General features: G+C 40.1%; 1 protein-coding gene across 8 annotated transcripts in view; it reads right to left on the bottom strand.

Annotated features, from left to right (window-relative positions):
- Positions 1-27,830, bottom strand: part of Trio (trio Rho guanine nucleotide exchange factor) — a 331,000-nt gene that overhangs the window by 21,261 nt on the left and 281,909 nt on the right. For 6 of the 8 annotated variants that reach the window (XM_078018036.1, XM_078018031.1, XM_078018037.1 and 3 more), the window contains 12 exons: positions 20,857-21,149; positions 19,149-19,319; positions 16,497-16,592; positions 10,418-10,566; positions 9,209-9,275; positions 7,596-7,699; positions 5,485-5,554; positions 2,968-3,057; positions 2,320-2,412; positions 1,579-1,629; positions 1,301-1,378; positions 258-449 (listed from right to left, as the gene is read on the bottom strand). In XM_078018036.1, coding sequence (XP_077874162.1) covers positions 258-449; positions 1,301-1,378; positions 1,579-1,629; positions 2,320-2,412; positions 2,968-3,057; positions 5,485-5,554; positions 7,596-7,699; positions 9,209-9,275; positions 10,418-10,566; positions 16,497-16,592; positions 19,149-19,319; positions 20,857-21,149 — 1,454 coding nt within the window. Of the gene's footprint in view, positions 1-257; positions 450-1,300; positions 1,379-1,578; positions 1,630-2,319; positions 2,413-2,967; positions 3,058-5,484; positions 5,555-6,595; positions 6,731-7,595; positions 7,700-9,208; positions 9,276-10,417; positions 10,567-16,496; positions 16,593-17,120; positions 17,607-19,148; positions 19,320-20,856; positions 21,150-27,830 lie in introns of those variants that run through there. The other 2 variants (XM_078018049.1, XM_078018056.1) reach the window with 2 other exon arrangements.

Raw genomic sequence — 27,830 nt, forward strand, 5'->3', positions numbered from 1 at the left:
GCTGTGCTTCTGAATTTAAATCAAGGTTTTACATGGTCATAGAGAGGTGGCACACAAACTCTACCCAGTGAATGGCTACAGTCAGACACAGGTATGTGCAATACATGAGCAGTTCCTGAATACAGAGAGTGGAAAAGGGGGTCCTAGAAGATTCTCTAGATATTTAATAAGCCAGAATATGTTGTCATAAAAAGGAAAGTAAGATGGGTACATATTTCATGCTGGCACATGAAAAAACTTCCACAGACACACATTACCTTGATACTGTTCTTAAACAGGAATCCTGGCATGGAGAAACCCTTTTTTTTGTCTAGTGGTTCACTGAATATGACAATCTGTTCAAAGAGGAAAACTCGCCTCTCTTTGCAGCGAGGCAGAAGTCCTGCATCTTGGTCTGTGACCAAAAATGTGTCCTGCAAGAGCAGTTTACCCTGGGCGACGATTTTACCCTGAAAGAATAAAAATGGGGCAAAGGAAGGGGAAAAGAAAACATTTCACTCAAAGTTATCTAATTTTCTTTAGGTTTCTTCTCACAGAATACTATATTTTTCTTTTTTTTCTTTCTTTCTTTTATAGTGATGAACTCTTAGCCTCAAACAGAACGATTATATAAATAAAAGTCTTGCCAGCTTCTGCATAACCACTGGCCTCACTTAAAACTGAAGAGTAGGAGTGGAGTCTGAAAGTCTTTTCCATCCTAGAACCATTGCTCTCTCTGAGCAATCCTGAACCAGCAGCAGGAACAATCATACACATACTCAGAGTCTGTGTCTTCAGAAGCCCTCCAGGGAAGCTTGTACATGCTAAATCTGAGAACCACAGTACCAAAACTTTAAACCTAATTCTCTGGCAAAACAGGGACAAGGCAAGTAAAAAAATCCCATCTCCTTACTCAAGAGCCAGAAAATAAGGATTGTGCTCTGAGCTTATTTTCACGATATGTAATGAGTAATATGAGTCTGGTAAGCCATAGGAAGAAAGTCTGTTAGGCTGATGAGGAAAGCAGTGACCCAAAGTCAAGCTCTCAGGGATGCTGAAGGGTAGGGGCCACCTGTGTCCTACTGCATCCCTAGCTACCACAGCATTAAATGCAGAAAAAGGAAACTCAATTCTTGTGATGGTAGAGGTAGAGGGCCCAAAAAGAGGTAGAAAGAAAATATCAATCAGGTTGAGTAAAGTGGGAGAAGACCGAAGACTAATCAAAAAGGATCTACTCTCTAAATGTGGGAAGAAATAATGCAGAACAAAAGAAAGGGACAGAAGGCAGAGAAGCCCTTTCAAAGAACAACAGCTGCATTACGTCGAATCCTTGCAGCCTCCCCACGTTCATCATGTCGTTGCACCGCTTTGGGACTATGCACATGACTTCCACGGCTTTCTGTGGGTGTAGAGAAAGCAGAACATAAGTTCAAGTTCCTTGGGAAAAATCTGAGGGCTGCCCCTCCACTGCACCAAGTTCAGTTCCTCTCCCTCCCCATCCTCTGATGAGTGCCCGGGGCAGGCCAGACCCCCATGCTGGGGATACTCGGGGAAGAGTCAAGGGGAGGTCTGCATGGATACAGCCAGGACGCAAAGTACCTCTAATTCTGATGTGTCCAGACTAGCTTTTTTGGAGTACTTAAGGAAGTCCTGCAAGGAAAGTGGAGAGAAGGACATGGTAAGAGAGGCGAGGACCACAGTGTGTCATGCAAGGCACTGGGCTCAGGGCTGTAGTTCTATTTTCTCATTCAATTCTCAGAAGTACAACTAAAAGGCATCCTGATGGCAAAGCCACTCCAAATCTGATGGTTCCTGTTCTACTCCAAGATGGGAGCTTGTCCCTCTTGATGTCCAGGTCCTAAGTTTCATGTGATGTCGCCTTTAGTTGTGTTTAGTAATTTAAATCAATTCAGGGTTATCACTAAGTGGGATACGCAGGGAATAAAATAAATAAAGCAGAGTGGGATACATAGGGAATAAAAATGTAAGTTCATCCAAGGCTCTAAGAAGACTAAGAAACATTCAAAGTCGACAGAGCTGAAGAAAAATCATTATCCTTCCAAGGAAACAAGCTTGCGTTTACTGACATTTGATTCAGAAATTGAGGTAAATGAAAAACTGAGATGGTAGTGTAACTTGTCTTATTAAAGTTTTAAAAATTTACTTTGAAATATTTAAAATTAGAGGTAATGAGGTAGCTTCATATTTCTCGCAGAAACAAACCACTTTCCTCACCTGCCAATCCCGGCCTTCCCCGCCCCATGGAGACTTGTTCTTTCACCAATCTTACTCCACCAATCTTACTCCCCAGCCCAGGGCTTATTCCCTGGAGCCCCTCACCTTCAGCAACAGCTGGTACTTCATAATTCTCTGCACAGGTTTGATTAACAAATCTGTGAGCTGCAGTCTGTGGCCAAGGCGTTGCTTTAAGTCCTGTAGATTTAAATGAGAATAAACTGTCTTAAGTATTGTTCATTAAAAAGCAATTTTTCATTTCTTGTAATTGTCAAAAGGGCTGACAACAATACTGCTGATAAAAACAGTAAGAAAAATAGCCATTTCTAAGGATTTCTGAGTTTTACACTTTAACCTTTGTGAGCAGTTTTTCAAAGAAGTTTTTTACATTTGTTAAAAGACCGTTTTTCAATGGCTTTCTTTTGTTCATACAAATGTATTTGTTGTTTTTAAATTTTTAGGCAAAAGTTTTGCTCATGAATTATTCTGAATTTTTAATGAGCTTTAAGTTTATGCCAATAAAAACACTTAAAGATGATATCCCCTGAATGGCAGGGGACATGACCATAGACTTGAATTCATACTCATTCCTCTGACGTAGAGGATAGAAATGTAGCTTCAGAATTCTTATTGCTCAGGCCAGTTTTCTGAAGATTGCTTTGTTTCCTGTGAAACCAATGATACTTAAATTTTTAGAACTCAAAATGTAACAAAAAATTCAGAAATAGTTTCTGTTCCTATCATGGGTCTTACCTCAAAAAAGGTATCAATGTATTCTGAGACAATGTGCTCAGACTTTGGTTTATTTTGACAATAAACTATGTACATGTGCAACCTTCTCTCCTAGGAATGAAAAAGGCAAACAGATGGGTTAAAACAATAACAACTGGAAACTCAATCAGAATATAAGAACACATGCATATTTCAGCACATTCATAAAGGAAACTTCTTAAAACAAAGCTGCATGGCTGAGGCTCTCAGGAGCACATTCCACGGACACAACATCTTTGTTTTTATGTGGTGCTGAGGATCGAACCTGGGCCGCATGCATGCCAGGCGAGTGCGCTACCGCTTGAGCTACATCCCCAGCCCGGCTCAGGAGCACATTCCAGACTCATGACACGGGCTAGTGTTCTGTTGGTGGCTCTGAAAACAGACCTTCATGATTGTTCCCCTACACAGACCACATCCTTTACAGTATTAGTAAACACCACTGCCAGCAAAAGAACACACTTCTTAATATTGAACTAAGAATTATTCCCATTCCTCCAAGTCCTGCCAATAGTCCTGTTAAGCCTAGCTATTCCTAGCAGACAAGAAAAAGCTCCTTATTTTGGGTAATACTGGGGGTTGAACCTAAGGCTTTACACACTCTAAAGTGCTCTACCACTGAACTACATCCCTACCCATTTTTAAGAATTTCATATGGAGACAAGGTCTTGAGAAAAGTTGCCCAGACTGTCCTCCAACTTGCCATCTTCCTGCCTTAGTCTGGAGTGGCTGGGACACAGCTAGAAAAGTTTCTGCATACAACTAGAAAAAGTCTCTTTAATCTCAAGTCCAAAAGACAGGAAAAAATGTGGACAGTGAGCCTCCCTTACTGCAGCGACCCTCAGAGTGTGGTGTGCAGCCCTGGCGGTGCCTGAGGCTTTCAAAGTAGTTCCATCAGGTCAAGATTCTTTTCAAAACAGCATTAAGATGTCCTTCGCCTTTGTCACCATGTTGACATCTGCACTGATATCCAGAACCAACAGTGGCACGGTGGCAAGTGTTCCTCACTGCTACAAATTTACAGCAAAAAAATAGCTTATCTTCAGAATATCCTGGATGAATAAGAAGTTACTTATTTTACTAAAACTCCACCAGGAGTATACAAGTTTTTAACATTCTTGTGACAAGACAGAAGTCTGCATAGTGCTTCTGCTTATATAACTGCTTTGAGGGAAATCACCTGAGGGGGTCGAGTTGCAGGCTGAACCAACTGCCTTTTTTTTTTTTTTTAAAAATCTTTTATTTATTTAATTTTTTAAAATACACGACAGCAGTGGAATGCATTACAATTGTTATTACACACATAGAGCACAATTTTTCACATATTATTACATATATAGAGCAGTGGAATGCATTACGATTCTTATTACACGTATAGAGCTCAATTTTTCACATATAAAAGTATGTTCACGCCAATTCATGCCTTTATACGTGTACTTTGAACCAACTGCTTTTTTTTTATAGGCCACCAATTTTACTTGAAAGAGTGTTGGACATAAGCTACAATTCTTTAAGCTTCGATATCTAGTAGACATTTTATTGAACATGGATAAAATAAGCCTGTCATTTCAAGGTGAAAAACTGGTAGTGAGTGTGAATAATGAAAATTCCAGCTTAAAGCAAAAAATTAGAATTTTGGAAACATGTCTACCACAAAAAACTTGATAATACTTAAAAGACTTCTAAAACACAGGTAGCAATGTTAAAAATGTGATTTTGGGGATAAAATGATTAACACCTGAAAGGTTTGCTCAAGTCAGTCTCCTAATGCCTGAGGCAGGATGTCACAAGACCTAGCCTAGGACAAGAGCCCTGAAGTGCAAGAAAGTCCAACAGATTTAATGTAACTTCCAGGGAAAAGTTCACCAGCAGGTTTTTACATTACATGCTGCAACTAACCATTAAGAAATGATCACTAGTCATATTTTGGTGTAGTACCTAAGAAAATTTCCTGCAGAGGCTATTAAGATACTCACCTTGTTTCTGATTAACACCTGTGTGAGTGTGGATTCTTTTCATATACTTTAACCATAAAACATACAGCAATAGGTTGAATGCAGAAGCAGACATGAAAATCTACTTCTATTAAGCCTGACAGTAAAGATATTTGCAAAAATGCATAAATGCTTGTCATTAACTTTTTAAAAAAATATAGTGATCTTTCCTCAAATAAAACCTCAATGTTAATTCTCCTATTTTCGATATATTAGCTACTCTGCTAAGTCCTCTATGCATCTTCCCCAAATACTTGTCCACCTGCAGACATGTCAAAAGTTTCCTTCTTTAGGCCTGGCTCTGTCCCATGACCAACCAGTACTGTTATCAGCCAAACAGCCAGCTGGGGCAGGACCAGAAAAGCAGATAACTCACTCATCGACACTGTATAGTTTGATTTTATTCTTAACATATGCATTCTTATAAACTATGAGTGATTTCTTCTTTAATCTGTTGGCTAAATACAACATCAGACTGGAATGTAAATAATGCCTTTGAACTTACGTGTTTCACAAAGAGTGATCCTAGTTTTTCTGGATCTTCGAGGCACTTCTCTAACTCTCCTAAAAAAAAGCTGAAAACAGGGAATATATTAAAGCCATTCCCTTGGCTTTCTAAGTTTGGATTAAGGTTTACATTTTCAAAACAGTCTTTTCAGACACAGGCAGTTGGTAAGAGCAAAATTTATATTAAACTAACGTAAACCACACAGAAAATATTTGTAGGAACATAAAGCAAGAAGAGACGCAGCTGTAAAAGACAAGGCAGAATCAGGCACTCCTCCACTGGCAAACTTGTTTTTCTTGTCTGAATATTTCTTGTCTCACTTTCTTCAAGGACATAAACACTAAGATTTTTCACTAAATACTGAGTGAAAAATAAGTGTTTCAAAGCAGTGAATTCATTTCACTTCTGAAAATTGATCTTCACACCTATGAATTTTACATTGACTCTATATTAAGTTTTAGAGGCTCAGATCAGATAACAGATAAAATACTATGTTACCTGTATCAGCTTTCTGAAGTTTTATCAAACACCATCAAAATCAAGTAGTAGGTTATAAATACTAGCTCTCATTAAGATTAAATTAGATATAATCAGTACAAAATACTAGTAGGATTTCTTCTTTTAATATGTATATTCACCTAAACTACTACTTGCATGTTTATATTTATACTTGGTATTTGTTAGCTACAAACCAGCACGGCAATGTGAATTCTGTAGCACTTGCAGTTTTAATATCCTCCCAGCTCTGTAAATGCTATGGCAGGCAGTATCACTGGAAGAAAGTTCTTTGATCATTTCAGGAACAAATGGGTTGCCTCCCCATTCCCCATCACAGTCTTAGCCTTGGGAGTAGAAGACTAAATAACAAGATTGAATATTCCTTTTAAATTGGTTTCACTGGGCTTTTGGTAAGTCTATATAGTTTATACATTAGAGTTACATACATATTGGAGTGTTATTTTTAAAGTTGGCCAATCATTTGTTTATGAGTAACAATGAATTAGGCATTTTTTAATATTACTAATTTTAGTATTAAATATTACTAATATTAAATATTGCTAATATTTAATATTACTGATAATATTAAAAAAAAGGGAACACCCATACCTGGATTCAAAGGTTTTATATTCCATTAGGAGGGATAAGAAGACAATTCACAAAATCGTTCTTGATGTACACCACTGCAATCCCTCTTTATATCTGTACAATATTTTAGTCTAAAGGGCACAACTGTCTCTGCTTTCTGCGTATAAGAGAACACACCTGGTTGGAACGTGCAGGCCTAATGAGAACAACACCCTAGCCTCAGCTCTGGAGAGAAAGGAAGGCTCTGTCTGTGAATGCAGCTCTGGCATGTAAAGACGGGACAGCAGGAGGCCTGACCAGGTGAATGCAGCTTGAATGTCCCACAGAATTATCAGCGGCTAGCACTAAGCAATCCCCAGATGTTTAAGGATTTTTAAAATTATAAGAAAAGTGACCTGAAGGGACAGGTGTGTGATGGAAAGCTCCAGCAGGCCAAGGGACACTATGGTAGCACCAGCTGCCATGTGGCTCTCCTCCTGGTTAGGACAGATGTGTACTGGAACCAAATTTGATTTTCTTGGACAATCATTAAACTGAGTTGGACAAATGAATGTATTCACAAGCCTCTAAAATAATTTGTATTTAGTTAAAAGATAGCTGTACTTTTACTTATAAGAAGATGCTATTCTAAATGCTTTTCAAGTATCAACCCAGTATGTCTTCATAAATCCCATGGGGTGGTGTAGATGAAACAGAAACAGAATGTGAAGCAAATGGTTTAAGGTTGTGACTTGGCCATGGCCCCATTGCAGGTGGCCTCTGTGAGGTGCTTCTGGCTACTCCCTGACCTAAAATTAGAGTGTGGACCAGCATGAAAAACATAAGACTCCTGCCCACACATGAATGGGACTACAAAACATCTTGGTGCATCAATATGTCCTTTGTGCCAGCTTCCTCCGTGAGGCTACCTGGGTAATAAAATGAGATGTATCTGTAATCTCCTTCACCACTGGGCTGACCCGACAAGGTGAGTAAGTGTGGATGCTTTGCATACTGTCAAGCATGATATGTGCTCTACATACTCTCTGTGCCAGTCATAAATCTGATGGATGTTGCCAAACACAATCTTGTCTTTTCCCTTCATGTCATCAGGAACACCATCTTCTTTCATAAGTGCCATGTAGCCCTGTAATGGAAGATGGCAGCATGAGATTATTTATGGAATGTTTGAACCAAGTAATGAATTATCAATTAATAGTTCCAAAGAACGAGTCAGACAATATGCATTGTCTTAATTTAAAACGAACAAAAAACTGTACATAAAAAGTGTCCTTAACTGTTATTTGAAATATACTCTAACAGTCATTGCTGTAATTTTCTCTTCTGGAACTATTTAGCATTCATAGATCAAAATTCTTCTAAGGAACTGAAATAGTTTAAATAAAGATAAAAATATTTCATAAAACAATCTGATTGGATATTAAATATTTGATTAGAAATACATTTTCTTATTTATCTCAAAGACAAATATTTGATAACAAAGATTTTCATTTTTTGGATGATTATATACTCTGTGAGAAATTAAACAATATTATTTTCATAAATTGATTTTTTGACCACAGTGGATGAAACGTGCTATTAAACTTGCTTTAAAACTTCAATTTAAATCAAGTGGGATTCAGTCTGTACAAGAACCTCTTCAGTATTCAAGTTACTTGCCTCACAGTTAAAAATGACTGCAGAGAATTCAAGCATGTTGAATCTTTTGTTAATACCACACCATTAACTGTAAAATGTATTAACTATAAACTGTAACTTGTACTGCAATGCTGAAAGAATAAATGATACTATTTTTTACTGGAAAAGCAGCTTTTTGATGAATTAAGTTTATTAATATGATTATGCCCTTAACGTACTAGTATAAAAAGCTTGGTTGTGCTATGGTTAAGTCTTCAGCACCTTCTGGCCAATGAAACTGGCAACTCTGAACATATATGGATTCTGGGTAAAACTGAATCCGTATCTGAGCCATATGAAGTTCTTCAACTACTAATGTCATTTCTGTGATGATATCCATAAATTCAAGATTTTCATACGTAACTACAAAAATGGTTGCAATGGTTGCATGTAATTTAAAAACTTACTTAAAAAAAAAATCATACCAGCTGGGCGTGGTGGTACACGCCCGTAATCCCAGCAGCTCTGGAGTCTGATGCAAGTTCAAAGCCAGCCTCAGCAAAAGTGAGGCACTAAGCAACTCAGTGAGACCCTGTCTCTAAATCAAATAAAAAATAGGGCTGGGAATGTGGCTTAGTAGTCCAGTGTCCTAGAGTTCAATCCCTAGTACCTCCCACTCCCCAAAACACCAGAAAAACACACTAAGATGTACTAAGCAAAAAAAAAAAAAAAAAAAAGGGGGGGCTTTTCAATTGAATATAGATTCAGTTGTATGTGTACTGGGACCAAATTTGATTTTCTTGGGCAATCATTACACTGAATATAGAACTGAATATAGATTTGCTTGTAAAGATAACTGGCTAAATTTTAACTCTTGGTAAAATCTGTTGGCTCCTGTTTGTGTGAAAAATGTTTTTAAAGCTTTTGAGAAGATAAAATTATTAAACTGTCTCAAGTGATACTTCTCTGAACAGCTCTTAGGATTGATACAGGTTGCTAAATATTTGAAAGTACATACTTCAACCACGTAGCCAAGGTCTCGTACATAGTCACGCTCTGTCTCCACTAATTCTTGCAAGACGTAGCTAGAAAAATAGTGAGAAAAATGGGATTTACAATCGAAATGTTTTGTTTTCTAAATGAATATGTCTACACTTTTGCTTTTGTCAGAATTATATGGTAATATATCAGATTTACACAACTAGGTCTTAAATTCTTAAGTGCCCTAAATCACTTATACATTCAGGTGAGTGACCCACAAGAGGTCTGAAGGTCAAAAGACACTCAGACACATGTTCATGGGGGCAATCAGGGTAAATGCACGCTACTGGATTCTGACTGCATATATAGAACAAAAAAGAGAAGTTTAGATACAACTTTGTTTTAAAGGTATGACATTAAGGGAATCTTTCTTTAAAAGGTTGTTTTAAGCTTCAATGGACATGAGGAAAAAAAATTTAACTCAAATGTTTAAAGTCTTGGGTCTGAACACATCATTTGGCAGTATTAGTATTTGAAAATTTCAGTAAGTAGGAGCACTCAGGTGATAGAGGCCAACCACTTGATAAGTATAGCAAACAATCTCAAGTGGCCTGAAAAGATTCATGTGTTTGCTCATTGTTTACTTGTCTGTTAATTTGCTCATTCATTCATTAATTCAACTAACACACACCTGCCACCTTCTGTGTGCCCTATGCCATTCAAGGCTACCAAGTAAACCAAGTCTCTGCCCTCATGCAGCCTAGTTCTTTTTTTCCAAGGGCAAGTTTAAACCTCTTGTAATATTTTTCAATAAATATTTTCACCATAAGCGGCTTTGCTGGAACTGAGAAACAGTGCCACCACATTATTTGTGAAAAATATTCAAGCTTTTGGGACTAGTTCTAATTTTATGTTGCTTTCTTCTTTCACAATTACTATACAAGAGAAGGCAGAGGAATTTCAGGCCATGAGTGACAGAAGATGTTCTTGTCTTGCATCATTTTTTACTTATAATGTTTAATAGACAAACAAACAAGTAGAAAACAAAAATCTGGCTTACTGCACCCCTGAGGCTCTGAGTGCTTCTCTCTCTCACACATATAACTGTACAGTACTCAACAAGAGACCCCAAAACTCCTTTTTGCTAATTTAGAGACCAATTCCAGTCTCATTTTTGAAGGTGACACCAAGACAAAGTCAGGAGGGAACTTGGAAAATAATGAGAATGAAAACATTTCTGTCTTACTGCCTTCTCTTTAAAGAGCTGGATTTCCTTTCTTCCATCTCATCAATGGGCGAGGAGGAAGAGAGAAGGGAATTGTCCGATGGGTTGAAGGAGGGGCTGCTGCTGTCTCCCTGGTCAACGAGGAGGGAGCTAGGACGATCCTCCAGTGCCTGGAAGAAATGTAGATAACCAACAACCGTTAGTGCCTACAGTCCATGACAGGCTGAAACTAGGGTAAGAAAATCTTAAATACAGAAGATGTGTTTTTATAAAACCATAAAATGTTTATTTTTATGAAATTACACATTATTTAATATCAAATAAAGCTATACTATTAATAAAAGAATTCAATCAGAGGAGCTGACAAGAAAGGCAAGTGAGAGTGAAAAGAATAATGAAGTTATACATTTTATTCTTTGTTACCAAATAATGAGAAAGTACAGACTTTCATACACCGAAGTACTATGCTTCTTCCTGGATGTATTACTTATTTTAGATTTTGCCATTTTATTTTTGGCTATATTTCTGCCAATTGAAAGCACAGGCCTTTCAGATGGGTGTGAAGAGGTCAGTTTGGCCCCTAGATGCTGTGCCCATGCACACTGTTGGTAGGCTTGGAGCAACGTCAGCAATCTCTGGCTTAACAAACTTGGCTTGTTTCTTGAGTATTCATGCAGCCTTACTCGTATTTCATTGCATACAGGCAACTCAGACAAAGTCAATGAGTAATCCTTCCTATCCCTTCTCCAAGAAGCAGTACTCAAGTCACTTCTCCAAAACACTCTCCCTGCTGCTGCGGTCTGGCAGGAAGACCTCCCTCAAAGCCCCCCCCCCCCATAGTCCATAGTGTTACTGAGAGGCAGTAGAGACTTTAAGAGGTGTAGTCTGGTGGCAGGTCACAGATCACTGGGGGCATGCCCTTTAAAGAACTGTCTCTTCTTACCTTCTTCTCTTTTTTTCTCACAGCCGTGAGATGAACAGCATTCCTCCACGTGTTCCTGCCATAATGTGCTGCTTTGATGGAGATCGAAAAGCAATGGGGCCGACTGACCATGGACTGAAACCTCCGGAACTATGAGCCCAAATAAACTTTTCATCTTTTTTAAACTTATCTCAGGTATTTTGTTACAGTAACGGAAAGCTGCTAACATATTCCCCTATTGGTTTATAGTCACAGCTGGTGATTGTTTTCATTGTTTTATATTCTTTGCAAAACCTCACACAGAGCTTTGCAGGTGTTCAATAAATCTATGAATTGAATTCTGAAGACATCTGTCCCTGGATTAACGTGACAATGCTTACTTAGCAATTGATGGTATATGTTAATTCCATTTCTTTACCTGATTCTCAAAGCTCATAGGGATTATAGTTCTCTTAAATTTTCCAAAAAACCCAGTCAGATAGATATATTGAAATGATTTAACTAGAAAAATGTGATTAACTTATCTCTGGACAAACAGCAAAAGTCTAAGAACACAAAACTTCATTTAATAGCTGATTTTGATATCAGTAAACTAAAATTGCTAATACTTGTCTATTTTCTTCCCTTAACAGTTACAGACTGAATCTGACTTGGTTGGTGAGCAGAGTTTTTAGGACACAAAGTCTATACATGCAATTTTGTTAAACACATCTATAGAGCTGTAAAAAACGACGACGACAAACACACACAACTACTACTCTTATATATGAAAAATAGAGTACTAAGTTAGTTAATAATAAAAAACAAGAGTTTGATCCAAAAATTATGTTCTTTTAAATAAACAGCTGTTGATCTTTACGTGCAGCAAACATTGTACTGTAAGTACCAGAGCTTGCTTCATGCTCATCAGATCAACTTGGTCTTTGACAGAAGGCCTAAGTCTGGGGACCAAGGGGAGGACCTTCTGTTCTGTGTTCTGACTAGACAGCTGAAGCTCATTAGGTTGAATTCTGTTCACGTGAATAGTGAGAAAGAAAAAAGAAGAGAAAGGCAGATGTTCTGAGAGAGCACAGACGTAGTCGTGGACTTCACTGGTGTCCGTGGGGACCTGTCTTTATAACCTGGAACGGCTGTCAGGACTGACATAACAGGTCTCAAGGACCTGTGGAGAAAGCAGGTTTGGTTATCTGTGATGGTCACTGCTTCCGTGCCGCCCGTGTGCCTCTTACACAAATGTGTGAAAAGTTACTATCAGCACAACGCTGTCTCGTATCTGCAACATGGGACCTTTTTTTTTTTTTTTTGGTTTTTGAATGAAGTGTTTGTGGAATCCTCTTGGTTTTGTGGGTGGGCCCTTGTCAACTTTCTCTGTTTCTTATGTGGAGATATGTCTGCATAGACATTCAAGCTTTTCTGAAATTAGTTTTTTTTTTTTTTTTTGGTTCTGGGGATTGAACCCAGGGGCACTTAACTACCGAGCCACATCCCCAGCTCTTTTTTAAATTTTAGGGTATCACTGAGTTACTCAGAGCCTTGCTAAATTGCTGAAGCTGGCTTTGAACTTTGATCCTCCTACTTTAGCCTCCTGAGCTGCTGGGATTACAGTCATGCACCACTGCAGTTTTGGTAAAATATTTTCTTAGGAAACTACCATTTCATCTAAGGTTTCATTTCAAGTTTACTTTCAAAGACTTGAATAAAGTTACATCTTTCTGATTGTTTGAATTTCCTGAGTTTATCCTTCCCTTATAACCTCTTAATTTTGTACATTTGTGCTTTCTACTTAAATTTTTTTTTAAAATTGTTGATGGACACACTATCTTATTTTAATTAATTTATTTTTATGTGGTGGTGAGGATCGAATCCAGGGCCTTACATGTGCGAGGCAAGCGTTCTACCACTGAGCTACAACCCCAGCCCTGCTTTCTATTTTTAAAAGAAGGTTATTATATGTCTGTTTACTTAAAAACATTTTGGTTTTATATATAATTCTATTGTTTTCTGATTCATTATCTTCTGCTTTTATCTCTATGAATTCATCTGATTTCCTTTGCTTTATTGTTCATCTAACATCCTAAGTTTTAGATGTTATTTGACTTATTTTCATTCTTCTGTCTCCCTTTATATTTTGACCAGTGTAGAGAAGAAAACCACATAGTTAATTAAAATAGTCACTCTGACAACAGGCTACAGATGAACAGTTAAAAGTAATTTATTTTCCCAGAAGTGCTATGAGGCAATCCTTGGTCAGCTGGCTAGTTCTTATTCTGCAATTATTTAAGTTGCATTCCAGTTTAAGTGAGTAGTAGGTCTCAGGACACAAGGAACATTTTTTTTTAGAGTGGCTTTTTTATTTTTCATATAGACCTTTCAGGTTTTAGGTTTAGGAAGGTTCATTTCTTGGACATCATATTATATAAAAGTTGAATATCATCTCTGCAATCCAATAAAGTAATATATAGCTTTTGATGGACAAATAATTCAGTGTTCGAATACAATCATGAGGTGATACAGCCTTAGAGATCACCCACACAATGACAGGCATGATGGCCAAGAATCTGCAGTGTCACAGGGTGCAGGACAAGTTTGAAGGATATTAAAATGATTGACTAGAATTTTTATTGACAATAAGTAGCTCCCATTTGGCATCTGGGGATCAGTGACTGGCAATCCTTGAAGAACTGTTTCCTTTGAACCAGAAAAGAGGGAAGAATCTAGATTTCATGACATAATAAAGAAGGGAAGGCATCCATACACACCCTGTGGAACACTGTGAGAAGCTTAGCAAACAGCACCCCCCTGTTGATGACCCCTCCCCAATTTACAGGGGAAAGATACAGGCTCAGAGAGGCTGAGGCACTTGCCTGGTGGAACCCAACTCTTAGAAGGAAACTTTGAACCCAAGTCCATCTGCCTCCAAAACCTATGCCCTCTTCACTATGCCAATAGCCTGTTAAGAGGGGACATAAGTGAGAAGAAACAACTATTTCATCTGAGTAAACAGAAAATGTTGAGTTCCTCAGAAATGAAAAAAGAGAACACAAAAGGAAGTCAAAAGGACTAATCATGGACCATCTCTCCATTTGGAGGTCCACCCAAATGAATTACAATAAAACACAGCACTGCACATGGAATTACACTTGTAGAATAATGACTAGCAGGCAGGCAAGTGCTGCCTTACAGCATTCCCTGAGAAACCTTTTCTATTATTAGATAAGAATGATTCTAATGGTTATATAATTGATGGATATAAATGGCCTTTTAAAAAATGTTAAGGATGCCTGAAGACTCACTGGATATAATTTAAGCACCTTTCATTTAGACCATTAATCAACTTGTCTCTAAAGCAAGTCGGTGGTGGTAATTCAATTTATATTGGCATGATTCTAAATTCCTCACCACTGGAGTCCAAATTCTTGAGTTATCTCTCAAGTCCTACCAATTTCCTGTCTAATTTCAAAGCTTAGTGTGTCTTTCTCACTGTGATGGCAGGGGTTTAAAATGTGTCTTATATATAATTCCCATCTGACCATGTCAAGCCAGTTTCATTAGAGGCTGTTTAGGGGTGAGAGAAGAAATGGTCATGACATATCTGGTACATAGTTAACACCCAAATGCAGGAAGTTAACTTGCTAAACTGAAGAGGTACTCTCTTTGATCTAGCAATTCTGATAATGGAAATTTAGCCTACAGATATAATCATACATGATAAGGATGTTTATAGTGTAGTGACGAATGTGGATGTTCATAGTAGTGAAAAAATGGAGACAAACACATATTAGGAATTTGTTTAAGTAAATTATAGCGATCATATCTCTGACCCTTGTAGTTAATAAAAGTTTCAAGCATTCTGAACGCCCCAGTTTCCTCACCTGTAAAATGGGATAACAGTAGTGCATGCTTATCTCATAGGGTTGTTGTGAAGATTGTACAAATTAATATGTACTTGCACTTAGAATAGTAACTGGTTTAGAGTAAGCCTTCAGTGGTATTACCACCATGGCATTCATGAAATGGAATAGTATACAGTTATCAAAGGGAAGAGGTATTTGCATGTACTCACAAGAAAAATATCTAGAAGGAAACAAGTCAAATTGCATAGTGGTCACCTCTGGAGAATGAACATGTGTGAGAGGTTGAAGATTTTCAACTTTGGGAGGGATGGCTTTCAGAAGATGTTAAAAATCTTGACAGGGATAGTAGAATACACTGATGTAAAAAAGTTGTTATCACTGGTAGCTTTCCCATTTCATCATTAAGAAATTAAAGAAGGAGAAACTAATGAATTTGAATCAGAAGCAACATGTGCCTGGTCTAATTTCAAAGAATCAATTTAATTTGGGGTTTTTAGCAAATGAATTTAGAGGGATCAACTGAAAACACAGAGGTCACTAATAAATCCCTTAAGGAATACTGTAAATACTTTTCTCTTAGGGATTGAAACTCCCCAAAAGAATATCGGCGCCTGCCAAAGAAAGCTGTGAACAAATCTAGGGTGCCACTGACTCTGAGCGCATCTTCAAACAGGACAGAGCTGTCCACTCTTGCTACCACTGCGGTGAAGGTGTGAGCAGTGAGGGATTAGCCTAGCCCCAAAGGAGGTGCTGAGCTGATAACAAGGGGTCTGCTGGGGGGCGGGACTTGGGTCAAGGCCAACAGTCTGCGCTAACAACATGACTTTTGGTGGGGATTCTGGATCACATGGTGTCTCAGACTTTGGAAAGGCAGGAAGCTAAGGCCAGCCATTTGAGCAGTTGACCATGTGTATGTGACTGAGCCCAGTGAGAAAGTGTGAACCCTTGAGGCTCAGGGGAGAAGCTGCAGCTGGCAACACTGTGCATCACTTTGCATGGCTTGCATGTGGAGAACTCAGTTCTGCCACAGAACACTCTCCTGGACTACATGGTCACCTGTGGGCTGATTTTATTATGTGTTCTTTCACACGTTAAACTGCATCTGTGGAAATACTGGCTTTCTGGAGTTCTGTGAGTCCTTCAAAGATACTGGTGAACATGAGGGTGGCTGTGGGAACCTCTAAACTTGCTTTTGGTCAGAAGTGAGGGTGGTCTTGGGACACAGTCATATTCTGCAGACCAGAGCAATACCTGGGTGAAAGTAAACCCATCTGCACATAGCACTGAAAGCAGCTTCCAAATCTGACTTTCCTGGAAGCCTTACCATCTTGCTCTTCACGAGTTCCTCGATTGCACTGACAAGTTCGGCTGCGCTTGGAGTTTCGGAGCTGGTGGGGCGGACTAGTAATCGAGAAGAGGCCTATAGAAGTTAAGAAAAAGAAAAGGGGGAGGGGTAGTCTCACATTAGTAACTGGACAGTCAGTGAATTCCCCTGCAAGCTCCATCTCTCTATTAAAAGTAATTCCAGACAAAAAGACCACAAGTTTGTCTTTGTTTGCATTTATTTAGAGTTATCCTTTAAAATTTACAATATTCTGACATGAGACATTAAATAAAACCTGTCTGGGATACATGTGGAAAGCAGACAATGTCTGTTTTTAATCTGCAGTCATGTAACATCATAATGCTTTTCAGAAAGGTGACTGGGCATGGGAGTACCCTAGCTGTAATGTCCACACTGCTGGCTGAGCTCTGGGATAAGGAGAAGGAAACAGAATCTGGCCAATGGAGAAGTGAGAGGCTTAAGGTCTACTCAGGAATACCAACAATGGCTTTACTATGTTTAGGGACTGAGAAAAATAAAACAAAAACAAGAAAAGAGGAGCCAGGGTACGGTGACCAGACAGGGAAGAGAGGGGGACAAGCTCACCATTTTCTGTGCCATCCATATCCCCAATGATTAGTGCAGAGTACAGGAGAGCTGAGGCCTCACAAGCTATCAGATGCCACTTATGGCTAGAATCGAGGGTGTAACAGGGTTGACAGTAAGGAAATCTGAGGGAGGGGCTACTAAGTTCGAGTCTCAGTAATTGGCAAACACACTGTGTTTGCAGATTACTTGCACCGTTGATTAGCTGGGAACTAGAAGAGGGGCATAAGTAATATGAACCTTGCTTCATATTAAGGACAGCAGAGATGCATGCGACACATGGCTAGCTGTCCTAGCGATGCATTTCTCACGGTAGACAGATACAGATTTATACGTTTACAAGAGGCTGTTACATATGTGGATCAAAATATGCACTTTACAAAACAAATGTTGGTTTGGTCTAATGAAATTTGGAATATGGGGTGAAGAAAACAAAGAAAAAATTCAAATGGAAAGGTAAGGAAACTGAGCCAAAACAGACACAGAACACAAATCAACATAATGCTGCCGTGAAAGTTCACAAAAAGAGAAAACAGAACAAAACAAAAAATTAGTCACAAGATAATAAACTGGGAACATCACTACAGATTTCTGTAAATGAAAACTGCTACTGATAATACCCAATGAGGTAACACGGGAGCCAATAAATGATTCTAGCCAACGAGAATATAGTGCAATTGGCTCTTTACACAGAAAAAAAACCACTCCCTTAGTTGGTGAATAAATCAACAAAGTCTGGTCTCTCATTGTTTGGATAACCACCCAAATTCAAGAAATTTTAGTTTTCTACTTTTTAAAAAGGTATAGTTTAGAGTGTTAAAAAGCAGCTTAGGCACTGTGAGAAAACTGTCCCACAGTTCCATTTCCAGGCTAGCCACTGAACGTGCAGGGGCTGAGGCCTCTCTCACCTCAGGCCCTCCTCCCCTTCCTCTGCTGCACAGCTCGGGGCCTATATGTAAAACTCCAGGGACCCAGCCCAGGTTCAGATCTGCAGTTCACAACTACTGCTCCAGACCCGTGGCATTCTTATTGTGCCTGGCATGGACTGTGTGCTAAAAAAGGAGGAGGGCGTAAAGTCCTTCAAGAATGGGCTGTGGAAATGTCTGCCTTGGGTTAAGACTACGTGATTGGATGCAGCCTCACAACTGTCAATCATGGGCTGTGTTAGATCCTAGGTCATCAAATACAGGATGATCCAGCAAGCAACTGTGCCAATACTGACAACAAAGGTAAGGAAGAAGAGAGGGAAAGAATGGGAGGCATAAAATGTTGACAATACATTTTTTTACTCAGAAACTGTCAAAATTAAAACCCAGCAAATTGCTAAAATTAAAACAAGGGAATGGCTTTACAGCATGATTTTCAAAACCTGATAACTGCAAGGGGCACACTGGGGTTAGCAGTCTGGAGAGGATGAGCAAGCTAGACATTTTATTTTTAGGGTTCTACAACTGGGATGGACAAAACAAGATTAAGAAAGAACTCAGGGAAAAAACGATTTACATGCCTAGTCACTAAATGTGCAGGGGGCTCCAAAGAGGAGACTCATGGCTCTCAGCTGATTCCCACTCTTTGATAACCATGCCCACACTCTACTACAATGATCCTATGAACATGATTGGCATGTTGGAAAACTAAACGGACAACCACCCAATCTTATTTTAAACAGAAACCTCTGTGAAAAAATGCCTCCCAGTAGCCTATTATTCCCTTGATGCTGCAAAAAGGCAGATTGCATGGAACTTTGGATTGTTCTCTCAGAGGCTCTTATCAATATATTAAGAAATTTAAAAATTAAAGGCAGCAATTACTAAAGCATCATTAAAATGCACTGAACATATTTATATATTCATATGGGCATTAGAAACTCATATGTTGGCCTAGTGCTTATTCTACATGGATTTGCTTATCATACTCTTGGGCACCAGCAGGCTGACTGTACCTGGGAAAGTTCCAGGCTGCCCCAGCTCCTGAAATGGAGCTGTGTGGAGCGGCTACTGAAAGGGCCCCTGCCCCTGGCATAGATGTCCTGGGTTGGCCCTTTACCTTGTCATCCTGCGAGTCCGGCTGAAGGAGGCTGTGCTGCTGGATAGCCATGGGTGGGGGGAGTGGCACAGCATCGGCCCCCTCCTCCCCTTCTTCTTCTCCACAGCTCTGCATGCCTGACGAAGAGGATTTAGAGAGCGTGCCGCTGCTGAGGCCCTCATTCCGGCCTCTCTGAAATCAAACCAATATTTGCTTGTTACATTCTAAACTGTGACTTCCAGTGTTCAGATGCTGGGACCTGCGTGGCGAACTGGAAGAGCACAGTGAGGACAGAAAGTGGGGCGGCAGAAATCAGGAACAGGCTCTTTCTGACTTTAATTTGTATTCCTTTGCTGCAATCTACTATTTTGTTTGCTGATTAGGATGACAGAAGAGCCACACCCATGTTATCTGAAGGGACTGCCAGCATATCTTTTTAGGCTCAAAACTCACCCCAACTCCAAGAAGCCAAATAAATAAAAAAACGAAAGTCTAAACCACAACCAAAGTCTAAACCACACAGTCATTTTTGGTAACTTGTTAGAATAAAATTCACAGGAATAATAAGGGCATAAGAAATATAATCCAAGGTGCTTTTTAAGAATATGAATCATATTTCCTTCTATTCTTGCTTATAAAAAACATTCCATTTTAGCTCTACTATGAGGACATAAATTTATAAAACAAGATATATAAGTACATAATGATCCATCTACTCCAGTAAAAACCAGTGGCAAAAATACACCCAGGAAAAAAACAGCAGTAATGGCAGAAAACACATGTTTGCCAATCAATGAAATATACAACTCTGAGTCTATTTCTTTCTGCCTTTTCTTTTTTTTTTTTTAGCCTGTGTGAAATTTGGGAAAGGTCAAGTTAACAACTTTGTGGGAGCCTCACTGAAGACTATCCAGCACTGAAGACTATCTCAGGGATTGTGAAGAAATTGTTTCTTTTAAAAAATATATATATTTTTTAGTTGTAGATGGACACAATACCTTTATTTCATTTATTTATTTTTAAGTGGTGTTGAGGATTGAACCCAGGGCTCTCACATGCTAGGCAAGTGCTCTGTCACTGAGCTACAGCCCCAGCACGAAGGAATTGTTTCTTTCCTTGTAATTTAAAGGTCCCTGGACAAAACAAAAACAGTCCTGTCTGACCTACACCCTCTTACATTTGGTGACATGGGAATAATGCAGTGTTTACTACTCAGTCAGCAAAGGAAACTGACTGGATATTTCCAACTCAGGACAAGATGTAAGGTACAAATAATAACTGGATGATGCTGAACTCCACAAGCCCTTACAGATCTAAAATTAGAGCTTTCCTTACAAAAAGCTGCAAGGGTGTTCAGTGCGTAACCTCAGGGACTGCTGACATCCTCTGTAGACACTGTAGGGGGACTGAGTAAGGAGAGGGCTGAGGTCCCTCCCACAGGACCCCTGCCTAAAGGCATGGACCTTGGCGGCTGACGGCCTTGAGGGTTTCTTTCTCAGAAGCCATGTGTGGTCTGACTATGCTTACCGGCAGTAGCTGTTCAGTCATCTTTCAAGCTGTCCCCTAGAGTCTGATGGTCCACTAAACAGAGACACTATTCGGGATATGTGATGCTGGTGATTTCTAATTAAACCAAACAGTCTATTCACAAGACAAGCAAATACAATTTAAGAGAGACTGTTAGAAGGTTTCTAGCCTCCCACGATTTGTGGCCACTACACACACCTACCTCTTCAGCAGTCTCGTCCTGAGGAGTGGCTGCACTGTCATCCGAGTCCTTCTGCGAGCCAGCGTCTGTGCTCTTGCGGACCTCCCTGCTCTTTTTGTGCTTGTGGGCAAGCTTCTTCACGTGCCCATCAGCCTTGCCACTGCTCAGCCGCCGCACTGGGCTGGTAAGCCACTTGCGCAAGGTGTTGCCTGGCCGCTTGGGACCCGGAGAGCTCTGGGCCCCGATCATGTGGGGCTGAAGGGAAGCTACGGAGGCAGGTGGACTGGCATCGTTACTGGAGACAGAGAGGGAGTCTGATGGGATGAGAGAATGAGAAGGAGTTTTACTGAACATGGCACAAATCCCCTTGGGGCTGAAGTCTGTGCCATTCAGCTCACATGCTTTTGTCCCCCTAGCTGCACAGAGCTCAGGTGAACTGTTGGGAGCTAACTACTGGCTTTACCTCCAGGATAAACTAAGATTAGAGGGCCGAATGTTCCCACTCACATTTATCAAACTTGAGTTTTGCTAGAAATGATTCTGTAGGTTGCTTTGCCCCCTCTAAAAATAATACAAATCACTAATCCTGAAGATGAGTATCATTAGTGCACAGATTTAAATGTCATTAATTGCAGGGCTTGGTGACACATGCCTGTAATCCCAGGAACTCGGGAGGTAAAGGCGGGAGGATTTCAAGTTTGAGAACAGCCTTGGCAGCTTAGTGAGATTCTGTCTCAAAATAAAAAAATTAAAAGGTCTGGGGATGTGGCTCAGCAGTAGAGTGCTGTTGGTTTCAACAACAACAAGAAAAATCAATTGGGTAAAATATCACATACACTGCTGGGCAGACTTTAAAAAGGATTTTTATCTATTTTCTTGATTAACAAAATCCAAGAAAAAAGATACAAAAAAATTTTAAAAAAGTTTTTAGCTACATAATTACTAACTTACTAACTGTAAACTCATTCTGTCAAAGAAATGTAATAGTTGGTCTTACTGCCAGTGAATAAAAGTATATACATATATGATTATAGTATATCATATGATTATAGAGTTTTGCTCTGGTCAGACTGTGACAAGCAGCACACATCTAAATAGGCCTGTGTTGAGGTTAAATTTGGTGACTATGGCAAAGAAACAGCAGGTCAGTTTCCTGAAGAGCCAGCCCAGGGCCTCTGGCTCAGAGCCAGACCACACCGGTGGGTGTCTTCACCAGCTGCCTCCACAAAGTTATCTCATGTGTCTGGGTGAATACTGGCAAATATTAACGAAACAGCACACATCTGAAAGCTGAATGGAGGAAGGAGCTACAGAAAATATATCCAGGTTAAGCTTCTCACTGGAACTAAAAAATTAAACATAGCCATCTCTGGGTTGATGAGTTTTCAAATCGAAAAAAAAAATAGATTTGGGTAACAGCAGACATTCAGCAAGTCCATGAAGTTAGGCATTACTTTTCAACTTGAAAACCAGGGACAGTGAACACCTTGCAGCCTCTTCCTGAGCAACAGTGATATGGAATACAATGCTTCACATCAGGAAATGGAATGGTAAGCATGGCCAAAGCTCACTGTGTTTGTTATTTTCCTAAATCTTTTGAAGTCTTAAAAGCATATTAAAGCTAATCTTTGAAAATATTATTTTATACATACACCTATATTAGACATCTTCACCTCTGAGGTAGAGATCATTACTTGCTGTAGTTAAAAGCAAGAGAACTAATCCCTGCCAACACTGCGATTACATGTAGAGTCAAGAGCGCTTCCCACTAAGAACCCCAGACACTTGCCTAGACAGCCAATGCCTTTCTAATTGCTGTCCTGTTCTACCCTGGCCCAAGACACAGGCTGGTATAGGTTATAATCTTCCATAAACAGGTGATGCATTTGAAGCAAAATCACTCATTCTTAAAAAGCTAGATTTCTCTTCAAGGCAGATTTTGTTTCAAAATTAATCAATATCTGTTAAGAAGTAATAATATTCTCCCCTGCCTATGCACATATGCACACACACACACACAAACACACACACAAACACACACGGTGTGTGTATTTTTCATGCATATTTAACATTTTTAATGACAGTTATTAAAACATTTCCACATTAGACCATTTTCCTTTGGTAGGGTCTGGAAAGGCAGGAGGTATAATACCATGAAGCCAACTCTTCCTCAGCACCTGCTCAGGTATTTACTTACAACAAAGGGCAAAGGAGGCCAACACAGCCCCCAGCTCAGGGCTCTAGGTGTAGTGACAACAGGAAGGACAAAGAAAGGGGGGTTTTTGGAAAAGCCACATGCCAGAAGATACGTTATTCAATGAACTTTTTTTTTTTTTTTTTTTTTTTAGAGAGAGAGAGAGAATTTTTAATATTTATTTTCTAGTTCTCGGCGGACACAACATCTTTGTTGGTATGTGGTACTGAGGATCGAACCCGGGATGCATGACGCACGCATGCCAGGCAAGCTACCGCCTGAGCCACATCCCCAGCCCTCAGTGAAGACTTTTTAAAGCACTGACACTGTGCTGACCTGGGGTAGATAACAGATTTCAGAACGGAGGCCTTAGCTCGGCCTTGGTTGGAGTTTCTTTAGCTAAGGACCCTGCCGCATAGTGTTTTCTGGATCATGTAATTATTATGTGCTCTAGGCCAGTTGCAAACCCCATCAATACCAGGAGGAGGAATCAAGGAAGGCCCCGTGGGGGAGGGGCATCTGACAAAGCTGGGCCAGAGGCACTCAGTGAGGTCAGACAGTAAGTTCTACAAGGGCAGCGTCCTTGTCTGTCCTGCTACCTGGTGTCTACCCAGGGACTCACACAATGCCTGGCACATCATGTAGTGACAACAGGAAGGACAAAGAAAGGGGGGTTTCTGGAAAACCCACATGCCAGAAGATACGTTGTGCAGGAGTCACCAGCCTGCACAAACAGTGAGCTCATATCTTCAGGACAGTAACTTCTTTGACAGGTACCCTCTAAGCTGAACAACTGCACAAGACAAACTATGAAGGTGACACACAGGCAGAGGCTGGGAGACATCCTAGATGGGCTGAAACAGATGAGGAGGAATCCCCACTGTGCCTGAGATGAACTGGGGGAGGGACAAAAAAAGACCAAGGCCCACTTTAATATAACTAAGTCAAAGGTGAGTATTAATGTTCAGGAGGAGAATTCTTGCTTATCAGAAATAATGAAGAATCCACCGAACCCAGAAAATCAAGTTCACAGAATCTTTTGAGCCTAAACGTGAAAATTTGGCGGGCTTGGCATGGGAGTAATACTGCACGTATTATGAACTCCAAGTAAAAAAAGGATGCCTACCAGAAATTCTGATCAGACCGCTTTGTCCACCTGGATTTGCAGGGTTACAAAGAAGTGAGAGAGAGGGCTTGGAAGAGAGTGTGTGGTTAGGCAGGGATGCAGACGTCTCTACTCCCCAGGGGGTCCTGTGGGCCTCTGCACCATACCGGGATCAACTGCAATCAATTAATAATGCTGTGTGGAACCCGGATGGGTTTACAAGGATCATTCTCAGGGCATTTTAGCCTTGCCCGGGAAAGTGGCTGGTTCAAAACCAGAAAGAAATTAGATACATCATTTCCCAGTGTCTCTGTCGGGCTCAGCTAAACAGGCTTGATTCTTTGCTCCTTGGGCAGCAGGTTCCTGCTTTCCTGGCTGTGGCCTAAACAGTCCATCCTATACCAGTGGACCAACACTGTCCAACTCATCAGTGCCACAGATGGATGCAATGGGGTGAGCACCACTGGGTGAGGGGAATAAACAGCCCTCTCTTTACCAAGTCTTGCCAAAATGACACCATTTCATTTCACTGGTATGCACAGGGTTTAGAAAAATGTTGGCAGTGCTAGCAGCCATTATGATCAAAGAAGGAAATTTCGTTACTTTTCAAATTTCACTTTGAAAACCATTTTGTTACAGAAGTCTGAAAATGTAGAGAGAAAATGTCTTCACTTCTCTCTAAGATTAGCAGATATTCTATGTAACCCTGATATATTAGTCATCATTTTGGTGATCAGTAATGGAAAAAAAAACCCCTCCAAAATAACTATAAATAGATAAATGACAACTGCTCTCTCTATAACAATAATGTTCAATTCTTTGTCCTTCTGGATACTGGTAAACCAATAAATTGTTTTTCTTTTCATTATAGAAATTCCTTTTGCCTAAATCAGTGGACTATAACAGCCTAAGTATCTGCTCTTCACTGGCATAAATATTAAGCTTAAAGACTTAACAATTATTTAAACAAAAGAATCATTAATAGAATGAAAAAAGTATCTGCTATTAATTTTAGTTACTTGAAGAACAGACTTTCCCCACCAGGTCAACTTCATTGTTGCAAATTTTGAATTAAATCACATGCCCTAATGATATCTCTAGTGAATATAAAAATCTCCAATGTTACTGGACACAAGATAAGCATTAATCTCACAAAAACCCTAGAGTTTTAAGTTCTCAGTCTCCTTGAAAATGTCTTAAATTACTGATTGCACACAGTTGTCTTTCTCAGAAGAGGTTCCAATGCTGTGTGTATGGGGGCCCAAGTGTCCGCTGCCTGGTAAACCCTGAGGCGTGTACTCCCTTCCTCCTGTCTGCTAAAGATCCGATTGTGGACAGGCAGGTCAAGAGTGATCCTCAGGAGAAGAATCCTATGATCAGAACCTTATATTACCAGCTTGTGACACTTTTTGTCTAGCTGAGTAACTGTCAGGATGGGAGGTGGACCAAGAACAGATTCCAGGCTTGTGTGGGTGGGTGCCATGTCTGGTCTGTTTAACAGCTACATGCTCAGCTGCCAGCAGACTGCCTTGCATACCCCTGATGACAAATGGGGGGAGGGATGGACAAATGAATCAGCTACAGGCTGTTTGTCTGTTTCTCTTTATCCAGCCCAAGCATACCACTTTGACAATGTCAGTCGATCACTCTGAACAATGATGTCCTGAGTTAGTGGTATATCCTGATCAGTTTTGTGATGAACTATAAAAGGCACCTAATTTTAATCCAGTTCCTGAGTTTGTGAGTTATGGACTTCTCAGATGACAATCAGAGCAGACCAAGGCTACCCTCCAGGGCCTGGCGCTCACCCTTGCATGCTTTGTAATGCTCTCTCACAGGGAAGAGCCCAGGCTAGGCGCACATCAACAGTACCCATCAGGGAGGCGTTGTTCAGGGGCAGAGGAGTCACCATGGGAGACTCATCCATTTGTTCATTTCCCACTCTTATTTGCTTGACTTTGGCCTTCCCCTCAAGGTCAACCTCTGCAGGAGAAAGTCAACGCTCAAATTCTGCTTTCCTACCCATCATGAGCTTTCTTGTCTGCAGAGAAGGCCTTCAGTCCATGCCACACATGGTTTGAGAGTGGGCTTTTGAACCCATGGACTCAGCATCCAAAGGAGAATGAGGGCTGTCACAAAGGACCCTGTGCTCTGCAGGGGGCCTGCGTCTGAGCCAGGCTCTTGTACTGGACAGCTGTGAACCCAGCTGATGCCGTGGCACTCCTGTTTTCCCACCTCAAGAGGTTGTAACTGGACTAGAGGAAACAACGGGAATGGACTGGCTTTATTATAAGTGGTAATGTGTTATTTACAAATGAGGGATGGCTGAGGTGCCCAACCATGCTGGTGATTGTGTAGAACCTGGGAACACTGCCTGTATATAAATCAGAGTTCCCTGACTATAGGAATCAGGTTTGTAATCAAAGGCCTGGCATGGTGTCTGGGAAATACTAAAAATGGATGAATGAAACAACTTAAATTACTTCATTTCATTTTAAAGATAATTCGTCCCATATTAAGAGAACAAAGCAGACTTCAACATAAAGAGATACTATCTGCCTAAAAAATGGTCAGGTGTGCAGTGAAAAAATCATGGAGCCCCAGGAAAGCTAATTAATTAAACTTTTTCTATTCTGATATTCAGAGGGAAAATCCTCATTTCATGGACAGCTTCTTTATTGAAGTCAGAGTTCATGCAAAGTTGATGCCAGATTTTCTTCTTTAAAAAAAGGAAAAAAGCTAAAGAAGTGGGGAGAAGCAAGAATGCTGACCCCAAGCCCCAAACAGGAAAGGATTTCGCCATGTGAACACACACAGTGCCAGAACTATTGGGAGAAGAGAAATCTCTTTCTACTCCCAGTCTGTAAGTCTGGACATCTGTGATTAATAAAAGCACTTTTTTTTTTTTTAAATTTAAGAAAAAAAAAAGAAAAAAAGATCATATCCTGCTAGTTGCAGGCTAAGGAGGATCACGTTTCATTTAACCCTTTCATTTTCACAATGGTAGAAAGTCCTAAAGATGCCCCAAAATGTTCTAGAGTAATCTGTGTGGCTAAGTGCGCTGTTAAACAGTTAAAGACTGCAGCCCTTGAATTTGAAAATGTTTCACTCAAATCTGCATTTCTTTGGTTTCAGTGTTTTGATAGCACACATGCTCTAGGAGGGTAGAGACTTGTGCAGCTTTGCTCATACAGTGTATCTGGGATTGAGGCCTGACTGGTATACGCAAGAATTCAACAAGTACTTGCTAAGGGCACTTCACAGATGAACAGCAGGCAAGCCCTGGGGTTCCAGTCCCACCCAGGACCTGCTTCGTACAGGTATCTTGAAAGTCAATGGCCTTCTTTTGCTTTAGTTTTTTCATGTGTACAATGATAGTGATTCCCTGGCTTAATCAGGAGGCTGGAGAGCAGGGAAGGCATGAAATAATCTTTGGTAAACCTATAGTCTAATGCAGATATGAAATTATACTTTTTTTTTCCATAAAAAAAGTTTTAACCAGCAAGGAAGAGTGAGATGAGACAAGGAAGAATGGTAGGAAGATCCCTAAGGAATACTAGTACCCACCAGTCCAGAGTGGGAGGCAAGAACAGCTGGGACTCAAAGGCCTGAATCTTTGTATGGCTGGTGTTAGAAGCTTCACTAGGGTCCTGTGCATCTGCTATGACAAGCATCCCTCACTCACAGGATGTCAGA

This window comes from Ictidomys tridecemlineatus, chromosome 1, assembly GCF_052094955.1.
Source record: "Ictidomys tridecemlineatus isolate mIctTri1 chromosome 1, mIctTri1.hap1, whole genome shotgun sequence".
In the NCBI taxonomy this organism is placed as follows: Eukaryota; Metazoa; Chordata; class Mammalia; order Rodentia; family Sciuridae; genus Ictidomys; species Ictidomys tridecemlineatus.